Source organism: Fulmarus glacialis, unplaced genomic scaffold (genome assembly GCF_000690835.1).
Source record: "Fulmarus glacialis isolate BGI_N327 unplaced genomic scaffold, ASM69083v1 scaffold4628, whole genome shotgun sequence".
Classification (NCBI taxonomy): Eukaryota; Metazoa; Chordata; class Aves; order Procellariiformes; family Procellariidae; genus Fulmarus; species Fulmarus glacialis.
This window is the reverse complement of record NW_009226181.1, coordinates 17,794-33,378: the sequence shown is the minus strand read 5'-3', so window position 1 is coordinate 33,378 and position 15,585 is coordinate 17,794. Positions and strand designations below refer to the sequence as shown.

The 15,585-nt window shown below is 45.3% G+C and overlaps 1 protein-coding gene across 1 annotated transcript in view; it reads left to right on the top strand.

Moving 5' to 3' along the window:
* The window catches only part of MCF2 (MCF.2 cell line derived transforming sequence), a gene marked incomplete at its 5' end in the record, with an annotated part of 33,859 nt that overhangs the window by 2,558 nt on the left and 15,716 nt on the right, over positions 1-15,585 (top strand). Inside the window, 13 exons of the mRNA XM_009582714.1 lie at positions 744-893; positions 3,737-3,861; positions 4,331-4,445; positions 4,816-4,935; positions 6,121-6,312; positions 7,748-7,939; positions 8,090-8,261; positions 11,663-11,751; positions 12,316-12,404; positions 12,648-12,714; positions 14,531-14,646; positions 14,760-14,829; positions 15,191-15,282. Coding sequence (XP_009581009.1) covers positions 744-893; positions 3,737-3,861; positions 4,331-4,445; positions 4,816-4,935; positions 6,121-6,312; positions 7,748-7,939; positions 8,090-8,261; positions 11,663-11,751; positions 12,316-12,404; positions 12,648-12,714; positions 14,531-14,646; positions 14,760-14,829; positions 15,191-15,282 — 1,589 coding nt within the window. The remainder of the gene's footprint in view (positions 1-743; positions 894-3,736; positions 3,862-4,330; positions 4,446-4,815; positions 4,936-6,120; positions 6,313-7,747; positions 7,940-8,089; positions 8,262-11,662; positions 11,752-12,315; positions 12,405-12,647; positions 12,715-14,530; positions 14,647-14,759; positions 14,830-15,190; positions 15,283-15,585) is intronic.

Sequence of the window (15,585 nt, the reverse complement as noted above, 5' to 3'; positions counted from 1 at the left end):
CCTCCTGCAACCGGTGGGAAGATCAGAGCAAAGAGCGGGGCCAGGAGAGCCCCACCTCACCCCGTGGCTGTCTGGCGTCCAGAGCTCCCAGTGGCTGTCTGGGATGAGCTGGGGAGGTACCAGCAGCACTCATTTCCATCCCACTGTCTCCAGTTTGTCTCCAGCACAATGCTTAGCCTCCCTCCTTTGTCCTCTTGGTGAAGCTGTGGATGAGGTGGCCGTGGTGCCAGACTGCCTTGTAACCCACCATTTGGGCTTGCAAAGCTGGAAACGTCCATCACCAAGAAGCCAAACACATCTCCAAAGCCTTACTGCCTGGAGGTGGTTCATAGTGTGGGTTAACCAGAGGAGAAGGAAGATAGAAGAGGAATTACAGGAATATGTGAGATGGATCCTATGGTGGCTTCAGCTATAGACCTCCGGTATGTGCTAGGAAAAATCTCAGAGTGCACAAGAACAAGGAGCAGAAAACAAAGCGTGAGGTATCTCTGCCCAGTATTATCCTTATTTAAGTCCCTGTTGTGGATTCAAACTGCACTAAAAGCCACCTGGCCACGTGTTGGTGGCCACTAGCTAATGCACCGCAGCATCCATCAGCTCCGTCTCCAGTGGACATCCCACCCACCTCTCCAGAAAGCTGTTGGGCTCCTCCGCAGATCTCAGCCTTGGCTTTTTGCACTCTCTTAATGAGCTGTAGGAATATCCTGAATCCCAAGCTGATTGCAATTATCGTCTCCCACCAGGCAATAGAGAGTTTTGCACTAACCGTGAAGGAGATTGCACAGATGTTACAATCCTTTGGCACGGAGCTGGCAGAGACCGAGCTACCAGATGACATGTATTCAATCGAGCGCATCCTGGCCCTGCGCACAGAAAAGTACTACCAGCTCAAGGTATGTCTCAGCAGCAGCTCCGCCCCGCGTTTCCAGCCCCTGTTTGCGCAGCAAGATGGGATTTCTGGGGTTGGACTGCCTGTTTGTTCGGTGCCCACTCCTTCTTCCCTCCCATGCATGTGTATGTGTTGACAGACAAAATAAAACACAGCATGACTGTTTCTGTATGTTACCCTTACATTTGCCATCCACTCAAGGAAATTACCCTGCCAGCATCCAGCAAACTGTCTCAGCTGCCGCCTCCTTACTGGCTGCAGAAGGTGGTGTCTACGGTGTGCTCCTCCCGCGGGCTTTGCGCGTCTGGCTGGCAGGCGGGTGGGTGGGAGGCTTCGTCACCTGTGGGTTCGTTCCCTCCGCTTCACCCCCACGGCTGGAGGAAGCTGCACGCAAAGATCGTCAGCGGGTCTGGAGGGATGGTTTGTCCCCTGGTCCCTCTGCCTGATGCGGCTTCGCCGGGGGGACGTGGGGAACTGTGCTGGAGAGCATCCAAGGTGACGATTTCTTGTGAGCGTGTGGTACAGAGCATTCATCATGAGATCCCTGTCTTCATGTGAGCCTTCATGCTTCATCTTAAACAACGTTTGTGTCTTTAATATTTTAACATTTTTTTTTCAACTGTCTGTGATTGCGATTACAATGATTATGGGAGGTAGCGGAAGCTTTAGTGCAGCCAGCTGCTGCTATATCAAGCTGTTGTCTTTGCTGCTCCTGCATCTTTCTGGGGACAGCACAGGCCCGTCCCCAAACCCTCACTTCAGAAACGGTTCCTACGTTAATAGCCGTGCTGTGCGGCTGAAGAATGAGCTCCTTTGCTTTATGGCAGGATTTGTTTACATAAGTCCGAGAAGTGTATCTATTTCCATTTATAATCATTTGTCATTCACGAGACAGTGAGCTCCTGAAGGCTGCCTGCACGAAATAGGCAAAATGACATCCGAAGGGTGCTGTGTGTAGGCATAAATGTATGTGCGTGTGTATAGAAAGTATCATTATAGATGCTGCCAATAGTCCTTTATTTCTTCTCTGAAAATGAAGAGAGCTGTAGTATAAAACAGCAGCCACATATGTTGCACTCTGACTTACTGACTTAAACTTCATGCTTAGGACTATAGCCAAAGTGTAGGGGGCAAATATCAGCTACATGATGTAGTCCTGTATATAAACCAGTCAGTAATACACACTTTCCTCTGTGGAGAAATAAAACACGTCATGTGTTTTCATTTGCATATAAAGCACAGCAGCACTCAGTACAAGACATCTGTTGCTTTTAATGTCTTGTCTATTAATTTCAAATATCAAAACCACTCGTTGGCTTTTGACTGAAATGAAGTCTGTTGGCTTTTTTCTTTTGTTCCTTCTAAGATCATGAAAGATGAAAGCAGATGAGAAACTGTGCGCAGATTGTGGTGACAGCAAGTCATGGGATCCTTGTCTCTCTCATGACAACCCCAAGATTGGTACAGCTGATTCCTGAATTCAAATAATGAGTCGATCAAAATAATTTGTGTAGCTGTGATACTGAGCAGAACCTGGTTGCAAACACAATGAAAAACTGACAGAAATTAATTAAACAGAGTAACTAAGAAATTAACCTCTTTGATATACCGAATTGGAAAAAATCAAGTTAACACCTGTTTGACAGTCAGGCTACTTTGTTGTACGTATAATGAAAGGCTTTCAATCAAAAGGGGAACGCAGGGCTCTGAAGAGTGAGATGTAAGAGGATGAAATAACAGCCACCTGCAGTCTAAAGCATGCTGCGTAATTCCTCTTCCCTTTTGAGTCTTCTGGATGTGGTAGTATCAAAAGGAGATGGGGTTTTTTCCCTTGCGGTCATCTTCCGTGATGTTTTAGTGAAAGGGATGCAAACCAGCAGCAGACACTTTGTGTGTGGGAGAGGAGAAGCTCCTGCAGCCGTGTCCTTCTGCTCTTGGGCTGCTGCCCTGAAGATGCTGTTATGTTTACGTTGCTGTGAGCTATCTGGGGCAGGCAGATGTTGAAGCAAGTCTGTGCTTTCTGCCTCTTCTCCCTAAAGTGGTTTTGCCATTGTTTCTCTTGCAATAGAAATCTGGCTGTCTCCTAGGATGGGCTCTTACTCCCCCAAGAGCTGGCTTTCCAATGGAGCCGTGCACAGGCCTCTCCTTCAGGGCTTCTTCCAGCTCAGTTCATCAGCCACATCTATGTTCTCCTTCCTTCTCACCTCTGTGTTTGGTCTCTTTTTTTCTGAACATAATTGACTAAGTGCACCTGTTTACTTTGGGGCTGAGCCCAACACAGCACAAAGCACCTCAGCTGATGTTAATGAACACACCAAGGGTTTAAATTTTTCTTAAGTGGAGGTTACATTGAAAGTGCTGACTTGCCTCTAGATGTAGAGGCTCTCCTAAGTGGTGCCACGTGCTCTCAGTCCCAGCTTTGTCCCACTGTGGGATGCTCTTCCTACAACCCCGTGATGACCTTGATGGAGAAGCACAGCCTCCAAGCTGCAGAAATACGTGCTTGAATACATGAACTTGTAGATAGATATCTAATACAAACCCGCCTGCTCACCAAGAGAGACTCATGGTAGTGCTGTCCTCCTGCCTCTTGAATCATTTTGTGGCCTGATGTTTTCATGTGTGCCAGTTTCCACCCAGCCTGGCGACCAATCCATGGTTCAGCCTCCTCCAGCTCCAGGGACTAACCCCACGTTAAGGGGGCTAAAACATCTGCTGGGAGTCCTTTGGCATGATGGATACTGGTGCTTCATTTTGTACGGGGAAACGAAGGCAGGAGAAACATGAAATGACTTATCCTTACCTCACAAAAAGTAGCCTGAATCAGAAATGGTTTGCATTATACAGGAGGATATTACAGCAGTCACAAAAGAGGGAAACTTGCTTTTGAGCAGTTTTGAAGAGCCAGACTCCAGGGGATGCAGTCAGGACCAACACCGCGAGAGGCCTGGGGACTGGGAGACCGTGAATCGGTGAGTACACTATGTTCCCCATTTGCCTGATTTTTGAGTGGAAACACTCAAGTTATGTAAGCGTAGATGTGTTGTTTAAGTCACCTGTCAAACAGGTGAAGACAAAGATACCAGAGTTTTACTCCAGACCCATCAAATTGCTGGGTGACTTCTGTCACATGGCTTTGACCTGCTCTGATTTTTTCCCCCACTGATACGATGACGCTGTGGAGCAGATGCAGGGTTCTCCCATGCCAGGATCCCAGGTATTATTCAGATAAATGGAGATAGCAACAACTGTTTCAACACAGGTGCTGTCGTCTGCAGTGATGGTTTCATTGAAGTTCTCTCTCAGATCTTCACAAGTCATATATACACATCCGTTGGCTTGGGTCCAGAAGACCTGAATAAGTGATCTCTAGGGCTTGTCCATCTCTGCTTGTCCTCTCTTTGCAAATTGTTCCAATCCTGTCCTTTATCTGTGTTCAAGGTTACTTGGTCAGCTGCATGAGATGGAGACTGCTTTTGATGGCTTCTGGGAAAAACATCAGTTAAAAATGGAGCAATACTTACAACTGTGGAAGTTTGAGCAAAGTTTTCAAGAGGTATGATCAGATGCACTTCTGTTGGCAGAAGGAAGAGTTGGAGACGAAAAGGAGGGGAGAGGAGAGAAGTTTTTATGCTTTTTATTTTGAGAGTGTTTAATTTATGCTGCTGTTCCTTGACTCTGGCAGGTCTAGCTAGCTTGCAGAGACCATAGTGCTTCCTCATTCTGAGCTAATTTAGGTATCACTGCCCTGCAGTCACATAGATTTTGCTGATAGAAGCATCTTTGAATTTAGAAATTAGTTCTTGGACACTAGTTTTATTATTGGATTTAGCAGTCTTAGCTAAAGTGTGATTAATTTTGGTCTGAGAATGATTTTCTGCCTGTGCTTTGTATCCTTTTGCAGCAGTCTTCTTCTTTGTGTCTAGGTCAAGAATGCCATTGAATTTTTAACGGGTCAGCAAGCGGAGCTGCCCGACACTGGCGACAGTGTCCCCCAAGTAAAACAGAGGCTCAAGGACTTGGGTCATTTCGATGGTATGGCTCAGGTGAGATAATCTTTCACAGGAAGAGGCACTAATGAAACACAAGAGGCACGTTCTGTATTTGTGGTAGGAGGTGTTTTCTGAAATTACCTGGTTCTGGTGTAATTCGTTAGTAAGTGGCTGCACAAAAGGATTGATTTCATGTCTTTGCTCTGCGCAGCAATGCTGTGATCACTCTGAAAGCCAGGAACAGGGTATTTAATTATCATACTTAAAAATAAATTGCTGAGCCACCAAGAAAATCCAGAACCGATAAATGTCTGAACATAGGGGAGGCGTGGGAGTTAATGAGCTGGAAGAAGAATTATTTATATGTTAAGTGCTTTAGCAATGCTAATAGGCAGAGACTTGTTACCAGGCACATGGAGAGGCAAAAAAGTTGCTATCCTGACGTGTCTGTGATTTGAACGTAACATATGGATGAAGACTAAGAGATGTAGGGGAAAGAAGAGTGAGGAGAGATGATTCACAGGAGCCCAACCGAAGATGTGACTTCGGTAAAGGGATGTGCTTGGCAAGTGGGCCACGGTCAGTGGAGAAATCCTGAGGGATCCAGACACAATCCCCAGAGGCTTCTTTGAAAATAAGAGTCCTAGGGGAAAGGTCTAAGGTTTTTTGGCCATTTGGAAGAAATGTTTTTGGGGAGAGGGAGAAGGAACAAAAGGCCAGGCAGGCAGGGTGCAACAGGGAAGCAGTCCCAGCAGAAAGCCAACCCTGGAGAAGACGTAACCATTACACTGACCAAGATGTGCAAACAAGATAGCATGTTCTTTGCACTAAGCTTTGCTGCAAAGAGCCTGGTTTATTTTCACCATAAACCTTAACTGCTCAAATTCCCTTTCATGCTTATGAGCATAGTGTGCCTAAACTGGATATCAGCTGCAGTTTTTTTTAGAGTGCAGTTCCTGGAGACGGCAGCAATACATTGCCAGCAGCCATTCACAGCATTGCTAGTTTGGTGAAATACTGTTTTCTTCTTCGTCCTCCTTTTGGATAGCAAAAGTTTTTTTTCCCAGATGATGGGTGCCATTTTATCCTGCGTAAGCCACCCATTCTGGCTACTCCTAATGGCAGTCATCTCCATGTGTACCTGAAATCTGGTAAGACAAGAAAGTGCATGTTGTTACATGTAGATATTCTGGTATTATTTCGGTAAGTGTGCAATCCGTTCTCTTCCTTTCACTGAAGGATCTGATAGGGAAGGCTCAGGTGGTGATACTACATGGACACCAGCTAGCAGCAAATCATCACTACGCGCTCAACTTAATTTGCCAGCAATGCAACGAGCTGCGGCACCATTCTGATGTCTTGTCTGATGAGATCAAAAGGAAGCAGATGCGGCTGCAGAAGACCTTGGATCTTCATACGCGCCTTCAGCAGGTAGAGTTCAGAGACATGGTGCTCTGAGAAGTAAATAGTTAGCTTCTCCATGGGGTTAGCCTCTCCGCTTCTTAGCTGGAAGCATCTGGAATTTGCAGCTTTGCTTCAACGGTTCATGGTAGGAAAGTGTTCCCAGAGGCTGGAGGAGTGCTTCTCACCTCACTTAGCTGGTTAAGTTAGCAAACAGGTATCTGCTGGTGCTGTGAACAGTCAGCAGAAAGAGGTGGGCGTCTCCAGGGGACAATTCAGAACACCAAAGTTCAGCTGCTGCTGTTGCTCATGCTTTCATGGTGCATCCATTTATTAATTGACTTTTGAGGTTTTCATACCCAATGCAATAGAGGTAATGCTTTCAGATAAACTCCAGCCTTTTTTTGTTAGTGATTTATTAAGAATGAACATAGCTGGCTGTAAAATAAGGTGACAGATTGGTAGATAGGCGCAGCTGCTGTGTGCTAGCATGGAAGTGGAGTCATGTGGCTCCAATGCTCGTTGATATCTTAATCAACGTCAAAAATTCATTTAGGGAAGTTCATGCTAATTAGGCCAGAAGTCACGCGACTGTAATATGCTTGAGGCCATTAAGAGAAGCAGCAAAGTTTGACCCTGTTCCATTTCACTGTTTTGGGGGACTAGGGAGCTTGGGTATTTTTTTCTCTGTATGCTCCACTTCAGTATTGCATTAATCTGTGGGGACGGACAATTCCTCGGCAGCCTCTCAGCGGCAGGGCAGTGTCCTCTCCTGGGCTCCTTGCAGTCCTGGTTGGTGCTGGTGGTCTAGCCCATGAGCTCTGCTGGAGCACACCGTGGTCCTGCTCTCCGCAGCTTTCCTTCCCATTCACGGCACTGGAGGTCCTCTGTCATTCTTGGCTGCAGCATTTTCTCACGCCTGTGCACACCACAGTGTGCGAGTGCCAACTGAACCCCGTTACCTGTGCATGTTAAATGTACAACTTTAAACTGCAATCTAAAATCCTTATTCTTTTTAAAACATGAATGCAATTACTTTGATCGTTTCTCGCAGTTCAGGTCTGCACTGAGCCAGGCACGTATCTCAAGAAACGCGCCTGTGTCGTTGTTAACTCCGTAGTGCCCCCTTCAGCTTTCTGAGTCGGAGAAATAAAGATCTGCTTATCATTTGGTTCAACTATGCACTAAATAGTGCTTTTGTGTCAGCTATACCGCTGGTTTTATCCCAGTAGAAGTGGGAGTACGTCTTGGCTGGGTATGTTGAGTACTGCAGTCACCCTCCAGAAAAAATGCGGCCTTTCTACTTTCTAATCAAAATGCAATAGCTGCTGAGCTCTTTAGGAGTACTAATTATCTCCATGTTGAAAATACAGATCCGGTAAATGACATTCCTCATGGCAACCTTGATTTAGTAGGGGTGCCGCTGAGGGTCTCGCTCCCTGTCTTTGCCCCGTGCTGTTACCAGGCTCTGCAGTGCTGCGATGAAGGTGCCTACCTGCTCGCCAACCAGCAGATGGATAAGTGCCAGTCTAAAGAAGGCGCTCAGAAAGCTCTCCAGGACATAGAAAGATTTCTTGAAAGCTCTTCAGCCTACTTAAACTATGATCCCCAAGCCCTACACTACGATTTTGAGTCAGTCTTAACACCTGAATTGAAGGTAAGCAACCCCTCCGGTTCCTTGTTACACAAGTAAAAAACAAGATCGGACTGTGTTGCGGTGTTGTCAGCTTTATAGTCCTCTGTTTTGGGTCAAAGTGCAAAATAATGGTAGTTATTTGATCACGGGAGTCTTTTTCACTCTTTTCAGTGCCAGATACAGTCAGTGCAGGTCAAGCTTGAAAATGTTCGAAGCATGTTTGAGAATCGGCAGTCTTGCTTCAAGAAGCTGTTGGATAAACACGTGAGGCCCGTCCAATTAGTAGCCCCTCGGCCAGAAAACCCACCAAGATCAAAATCACCATTATTCTCTCCTAAACATGGTAAAATATTTTAAGTTTATGATATTTTCCGATGATAATATTGCTTTGAGGCAGGAAGAGTAAGGCTAAGGATGGTTTTGAGAAACGAACTAGACCTTGCTGGCTGTTACAGAGTTGTTGTATAATGCTGAATGTATATGAGATGATGTATTGTCTTTCCAGTTTTTGTGTCTAGCTTCCCGTACCGGTGTGAAGAATGGGGCTGGTTGCTTGGTATTTATTTTCACTTCCTACTCAGTAAAAAAAGAGAGCTGTAAACAGCACATACTTCCAGTTCTGCTTTATTAGCATCCTATTGGGCTGAAAAATGGTGAATTAGTAGTACAGGGAAAAAGGGCAAGGTTTATAAATTTATTAGCATACCTATTCTCTGTGGCAGTCTCCGTAAGTGTCTTGAGCTGGAACTGACATAAGGTTAGACTGATGTTTGCAAAGGAGCTTGGAGAAATGAGGAGCTCAAATCTCATGAACAGAAACGAGCTGGATGCTTAACTCCCTTTGATTCCTTGAGGATGTCTTCCTTAAATCCCAGCTGTGGAATAATTAATGCCCATAAAGGTACAAATTCTGGTTGAACTGAGGTCACTGAAAGTTTTGCCTTGATTGTGGTAATGGGATCTGGCACAATGTTAGCTTTAAATGATAACATTAAAACTTTCATCCATGGCAGCCCTGTATGAATCAGAATTAAAAAGTATTCCAAAGTAACGTCCATGTATTTTAAACCAGGGATGTGCTGAGTTCTGTGGGAATATTAAATTCAGTGATCTGACTGTATAAAGCAATTAAACATTTGTGTTTTAACACAAAATTTTTATCATGAATTAATGAATGTTGGTTATGGTGAATTGAAGCAGGTGTCATGCAAACAGTACAAGTGGCTCCAATTCAGGGAGTGACTAATGTAAAAAACCAAGCTAGGGGAGGGATGGGAGTGAAGCTAGACGCAGTGAGGGGAACTAAGCTGCTCAAGATGCAGGCCAGTGAAGCAAATAAATCCCAAATTTCCTTTTCCCCAGGACGATGCCACCTTCACTAGACCACACTGCCCTTTCCTCAACCAGGAAAAAAAGCTCCGAGTCTTTAAACTAAACTATTGTCCATAGAATCATAGAATCATTAAGGTTGGAAAAGACCTCTTAAGATCATCAAGTCCAACCGTTAACCCAACACCACCATGCCCACTAAACCATGTCCCTAAGCGCCTCATCTACACGTCTTTTAAATACCTCCAGAGATGGTGACTCCACCACTTCCCTGGGCAGCCTGTTCCAAGGCCTGACCACTCTTTCAGTAAAGAAATTTTTCCTGATGTCCAGTCTAAACCTCCCCTGGTGCAACTTGAGGCCATTTCCTCTCGTCCTATCGCTTGTTACTTGGGAGAAGAGACCAACCCCCACCTCGCTACAACCTCCTTTCAGGTAGTTGTAGAGCGCGATGAGGTCTCCCCTCAGCCTCCTCTTCTCCAGGCTAAACAGCCCCAATTCCCTCAGCCGCCCCTCATCAGACTTGTGCTCCAGGCCCTTCACCATCATCAATCGGCTGGACTTATTTCATGCCTTTATGGGATGCACGTTTTTCTAGCAAAGGCCCTCAGTCACCTGCAAAGCACAGGTATCCTCCATTAATCCTCTTCCTGACAGAGATGATCAAGTGTGTTGAAATGAGCAGAGCCAGCAAGCGGGGAAAGACAAAAGGCTCCTCTTTGGATAGATCATGCCAAGAGAGCTTTTTAATAAGGCCTCTGTTTGACAGAAAACATCAAAATGCCGCGGGCCTGCTGGCGTGATGTGCAGAGTCAAAGACGCATGCTGGGCTCCGCCGGGAGTGCTTTGAGATGGATGGGTTTCGTGGCGTGGATTGAAACCAAACCACCTCTGAGCACATCACTTTTGTCCTCTTTCTCTTTCTTTCTTTTGTTTTCCCCCGCTTCTTTTTCTGTCTGAGGACAGATGCTTCCTCGTTCATCTTTTCCCTGGATTTGAAGCCTGTCTGATAAATGTGGTTCTGATTTTGAAACCACTTTTTTGGGGAAAAAAGAGTAAACCTATCCTGTCCTGAGCCATAAAGCCTAGTGCGATGTGCAGAAGCGGTTCGGCAGGCTGCGGCGGAGCCCGAGTGCTGGAGTAAAGTCACTTTTGCACCAAGACACCGGGCTGCAGCTGGTGACCATCTCCCACCCAACTTCCTATGTGTTCCCTTCCTCCCAGTGCGAATCTCCCAGTAGGACCCCTGGCCAGTCCTTGCTTCTTTTGGGTCTGCCTGTCGTGATGGGTCACACCCCACGCACACCTCTGATCTGCTCTCCAGCATCCAGATCTCTCTCCTTCGTTTGGCGTGTTTACACGTGGAGGTCTAAGCCTCGCTGGTGTGGTAACACGTAATAGCTTCACCTTGCAGCAGCCCCAGCTGAAGGTGGGGCGCCTGCTTCCCACCTGGGTTTGCATTCCTCTGCGTCCATTTTTCTCCCGACATCGGTTGCGTCACCCAAGGGGGCTCTTTCGGTCTCAGCCCTGTTCAAACCTTCGGTCTAGCCACAGCTGCTGTTGCATTCGTATGTGCTGTGATACCTTTTTTCACCCTAAGTTCATTAGCCCAGTATTATTTCTTTTTTAGCTTTGCTAGCCCCTTGTTTCTATTTGTAAATAAGGTGAACATTGCACATCAGAGTGTGTTTATTTTTGGTCCATCTCAGAATTCGGTGCAGTCACTGGGGCTGCAGCCTGGCACGTGAAGCTGTCGCTGAGGCTGGAGCCGGCACGATGCTGGAGAAATTCATTATTGCCATTCATGTTGGGGGAAAAGACCCTTTTGGTGAAGAACTGCCATATTGACTATTCAGGAGTAAGAAGTATTTGAAAGATGCCATATAACTCACTGGGGAGACTGATGTTTTATTTTTAAGCTTCCGATTTACCTCTGTAACCCAAAGTATTACAACTTGTAATTATTTACTGACAATATCAATAAATTCTTCCAAGGTGGAGAAACAGTTTAAACCAGCTGAGCGTCTTGCCCTACGTTCATAAAAGGACTTTAAAACAGTATCCCAGTAGGTGATGTTCTTTTTGGTAGTTTATTTGATTTTATTGTTTTCTATCATTTGCACAGGCTTCACAGACTTTCTTAGGTTTGATTACAGTATTCACTTAACGGACATTTTGTTTCTTCTGATTACTTTTGACTTTATGGCCTTTATGACCATCCGTGTGACTTGTGTTATTTGGTATTAGTATTGTTGCTTGAGATACCCTTTATTTTGTCAGTTTGCTTGTAGTATTAGCTAACTAATTATTCATTCATAAAATGTATCCCATTTTTCTTTGTGACTTTTTAGTTTCTGTCTGAACCATCTCCTTCACTATGTAACGTAACGTAATTATGTTTTTTTTCTACCCAAGGTGTGGATTTTAATTCCAGTTTGAAATTTTCGTTTGATCTTTCTCTCCCTGGGAAGAAAACATCAAGAAAAACTCCAAGTTCTCGCAAGGTAAAAATTATTCATGAAATCTGAATGAGTTTTATACACTGCAAAACTGAAACCCTTCTAAAAATTGATTGTACTTAGACTTTGGATTTGAGGATGCTCTTTTTTTTCTTTTTTTAAAAAAAAAAACAACCCTTTCAGATCCACATGGTTTAGCTGGATTAGTCCAGCACCTGATATCTATCTTGGATTGTTTTCCCAAGTCCCAGATATCGATTTCCTGTGTGTTATTCCCTGAACTTGTTCTTTGCATGACAGTGATGTCTATTAGGAAAACTCCACATCCGCAGACATTTCCCTTGTGGAAACTTTTCTCTGGTCTCTGCACTAACGAATTATGTTACCAGTATTTTTGGATTTTATGTAGCAGAGTAATTTCTGGGAATATTTGGCTACCCGTTATACGCTATGCTCTTTTAAAGTTTTGTGTCACAAAGGATTTCTTAAAAGGAAGCGTATTTCATCCTTCCCCAAAGAGTTCCCGTGCCGACGTCAGGGGCTGGGCTCGCCCTGCCTCTGTGGTGACCTCCCTGCGGCTCTTCCCAGGGCATCCCATTTCTCTTCCAGATCGAAGTCATGCACGACTATCAGGAAAAACGGAATTCCTTGCAGTCTTTTATTTCAGACAGTGACGACAACTTAGATATACTAAAAGGGTAAGCTTTCACCTTGTTTACATCACTCAAAACGGTGTTTATTTCTGCCCAGTCCTTGCCCCATCCGTGCGTTCCTCCAGCCTGACCTGGGTGTCATCTCTTGCGCTTTTGCCGGTTTTATCATCCCTATGTTGGTTGTTAATGAGATCACACTATGTTTTGGGCTTGTTGAACTGCACTGATTGCCTGTGGTTTTTTTACAGACATAAAAATAACATACTACTTTTTTTTTCTTTATTCTAGCCATGTCATAAATGAGCTTATAGAAACTGAGAGAGTGTACGTAGAGGAACTCTTCACTGTTTTGACGGTGAGTGACTTCTTCAGGTTGCTCATTATTGTTCTCTGGTGACTTGTACCAAAGGGCACCTGCCACTCTGTCAAACTAAGCAAAAATGTGATCGGGCAGGTTTCTACCAAACTGTCAGATCCCAAGCTAGTCATAAATTTTCAAGTTTTCTTCCTAGCTGTTCTTTGTTGGAGGCTTCTGCAGGAACAGTTGGTGTCAGGATGAGCTTTTCATCTGGAATGAGGGAGAAGCCTTCTGTGTGTACACAAAAGCACTGGTAATTAGTTTTAGCGGTTCCTGGAAAAGTGTACAAAAAGCTGGTATTCTTACCTGTTCCCTAATTTCTTTTACCTTTTGGAGACAAAAGAAAGAAGCTTGTGTTTTATCCTTGGGAGGATTCTGCTTCAATACAGCGAAGTTTGTGAACGTATAAAGCACATTTCTTTAGAAACCAGATTATAATTTCTCGTACTGCCATTTTAGACACCTCTACTTTATTCCAAAATAACTCTTGCTGACGGCCAAAACAAGTTGGCTGTTAAATAGCTCTCTGCCCTTGCATTTCTCTCACCCAGGAGCAAGCAGGATATAAATCTATTGGACTGCAGGTAGTTACATGTAATTGCCCTGCGCTGATTGGGTTTTTTTGTTAAACCACGCTCTATGTGATAAAGCAGTTGGCAGATATGCAGATTTATTACTGTGCATATCAAGTCTAGGTAGAGAAAAATGGACAGATAGACTTCAGTTTTCTGAAGATAGTATTTCCTTTAAAGAGGGAAGCCTGCTTGCAGTGGTTAAATATAAATGACTAATTTTCCAGATACTGATCTTCTACCGAATCCTTAATCAACTACAAAGTGCCTGCTTAGTGTAAGGAATACTGATTCCAACCATAGTGAGCGTGAGAGATTAATTTGGAAAGCCAAAGAAGATATGCTGTACATACTGAATACATTTTTGCAAACATTTTTGCTACTCGTATTAAAAGGACCTCAGTTCTGTGCAATGCTTGGTGACTAGTGTGGCCAGCTTGAGCTGTGGCTAACGGCCTTCTTGATGTCGTCTTTGTAGCGATGGTCCTGAGCTCTGGCCATGCCTTCTCCCTACCCTACGGTTAGGATGTTTACCGTATCTGGTGAATGTTTTTGCATTGGTGCAGTGATGTGATGTTTCTGAGGGGAGCTTTGCATTATTTCCTAGTTCCACCCAACCATTTGTAGTGCAGTGGTGTCCCTTCCAGCTCCTCCCTGGTTTGGGAGGCTGTGATTTCAAGAGGCAGGTGGAGCCACAGAGGACAGAAATCCTGAGGCATCGAGGAGAGCGAGACCCTAGTGCTCAGTGGGTCTTGCACAAGAGCAAAAAGCCCATTGATTTTGGTATTTGATCTCAAGCTGTTTCTGCTTTGTAACAAGTCACCTCCTGCACCGGTTCACGTGAGGTTGTGTGTATCTGCATAAACACGTTGTCGCTCCTGTGTCCCAGCAGCTGTGTTCGACCCAGACAAGTATTCCTCCGGGACCTCTCCCGCAGGCAGGCCGTAGCGAGGAGAAAGTGGCTGCGGTTTGCCTTTGGTGAATAGAGAGCACCTCCGCAGCGCTGGCCAGCCCCGGGGGAGCCGCCCCACGCCATCCCCTGCTGGACCACAACCCCACACCCCCAGGGACTGAAAGACAGGGGTTTAGGGACAAAAATAAGGAAATAAAAGGGATGTTGCACTTTGAAACAAAGCAGATTGTATTGAAAGTCTGTTCACGTCCCTTTTTCATCTGCCTTCGAGGAGATGCCAAGCCAAGGCCTTACCAACTGAGTGATGAGCCCCTTTTGCATCCCGCAGGGCTACAGAGCTGAGATGGATAACCCCGCCATGCTCCTCCTCATGCCCCCCGTGCTGAGGAACAGGAAGGACGTCCTCTTCGGAAACATGCCCGAGATATACGACTTCCACAACAAGTACGATGCTGCCTCTGTTCCCCTTTTTACCAGACTGATTTCCTGTAATGATTAAATACCCAAGCTGTACCTTGCTCACTGCTGCATCTTGTCTCTTCCCCTGTCTCTTGCAGAATTTTCCTGCACAGTCTGGAAAGCTGCCTGGGAGCACCCGAGAGAGTGGGATTTTGTTTCCTAGACAGGGTGGGTGACTCATTTTCACATATAAAGCAGACTTGAAGGCCAATGTTTCTCCTGATTTGTCGCACCCTGCAACATCTCAGTTACATCAGTTGAGTAAGATGCTTCTGATAGGCAATACCAACAGCAAGGCAGGGAGCGTAGGTGCGTGGCCAGCCCCAGACGGGGGAAAGCAGCAGTCGTGACTACACCGTAGTCTGCTGTGATTCCCAGCAGTGGTTCTTTTACCCAGACTCTGTGACTTTTAGATATTGCAGTTAGCAGGAGAGATAAAAGCAAATTTACAGTTTGGGTGCTTACCTTATTTGGCTGCCCAGCAGGTTTGCGTGCATGCGTGTGACTTGCTTTTCGGCTTCTCTTACAGCGAGAGGATTTCCAGATGTATGAGAAATACTGCCAGAACAAGCCCCGGTCGGAGTCCCTGTGGAGGCAGTGCTCCGAAAGCACCTTCTTCCAGGTGAGCTGTTTGGTCCTACCAAGGCAGGCATTGTCCTGGGACACTCACTTGTTCTAAACACCCTCCTCAGCGCCCCACGGTTTTGCAGCATGTTCTGTTTACCGTTGCATGGAAGCTTCACAAAAATAGCAGTTGGAGTTTCTTGTACAGAAGGAGTTTAAGGCAGATCCATTCGCTATATTATTTTATGTGTTCTTATAAAATTTCTTTAGTTGTAGGCACCATATGACATTTTTACATGAAATCTTCCAAGTCATCAAACCATACGAGTCATGCTGTTGGAATAACTACTTACAGTTGGC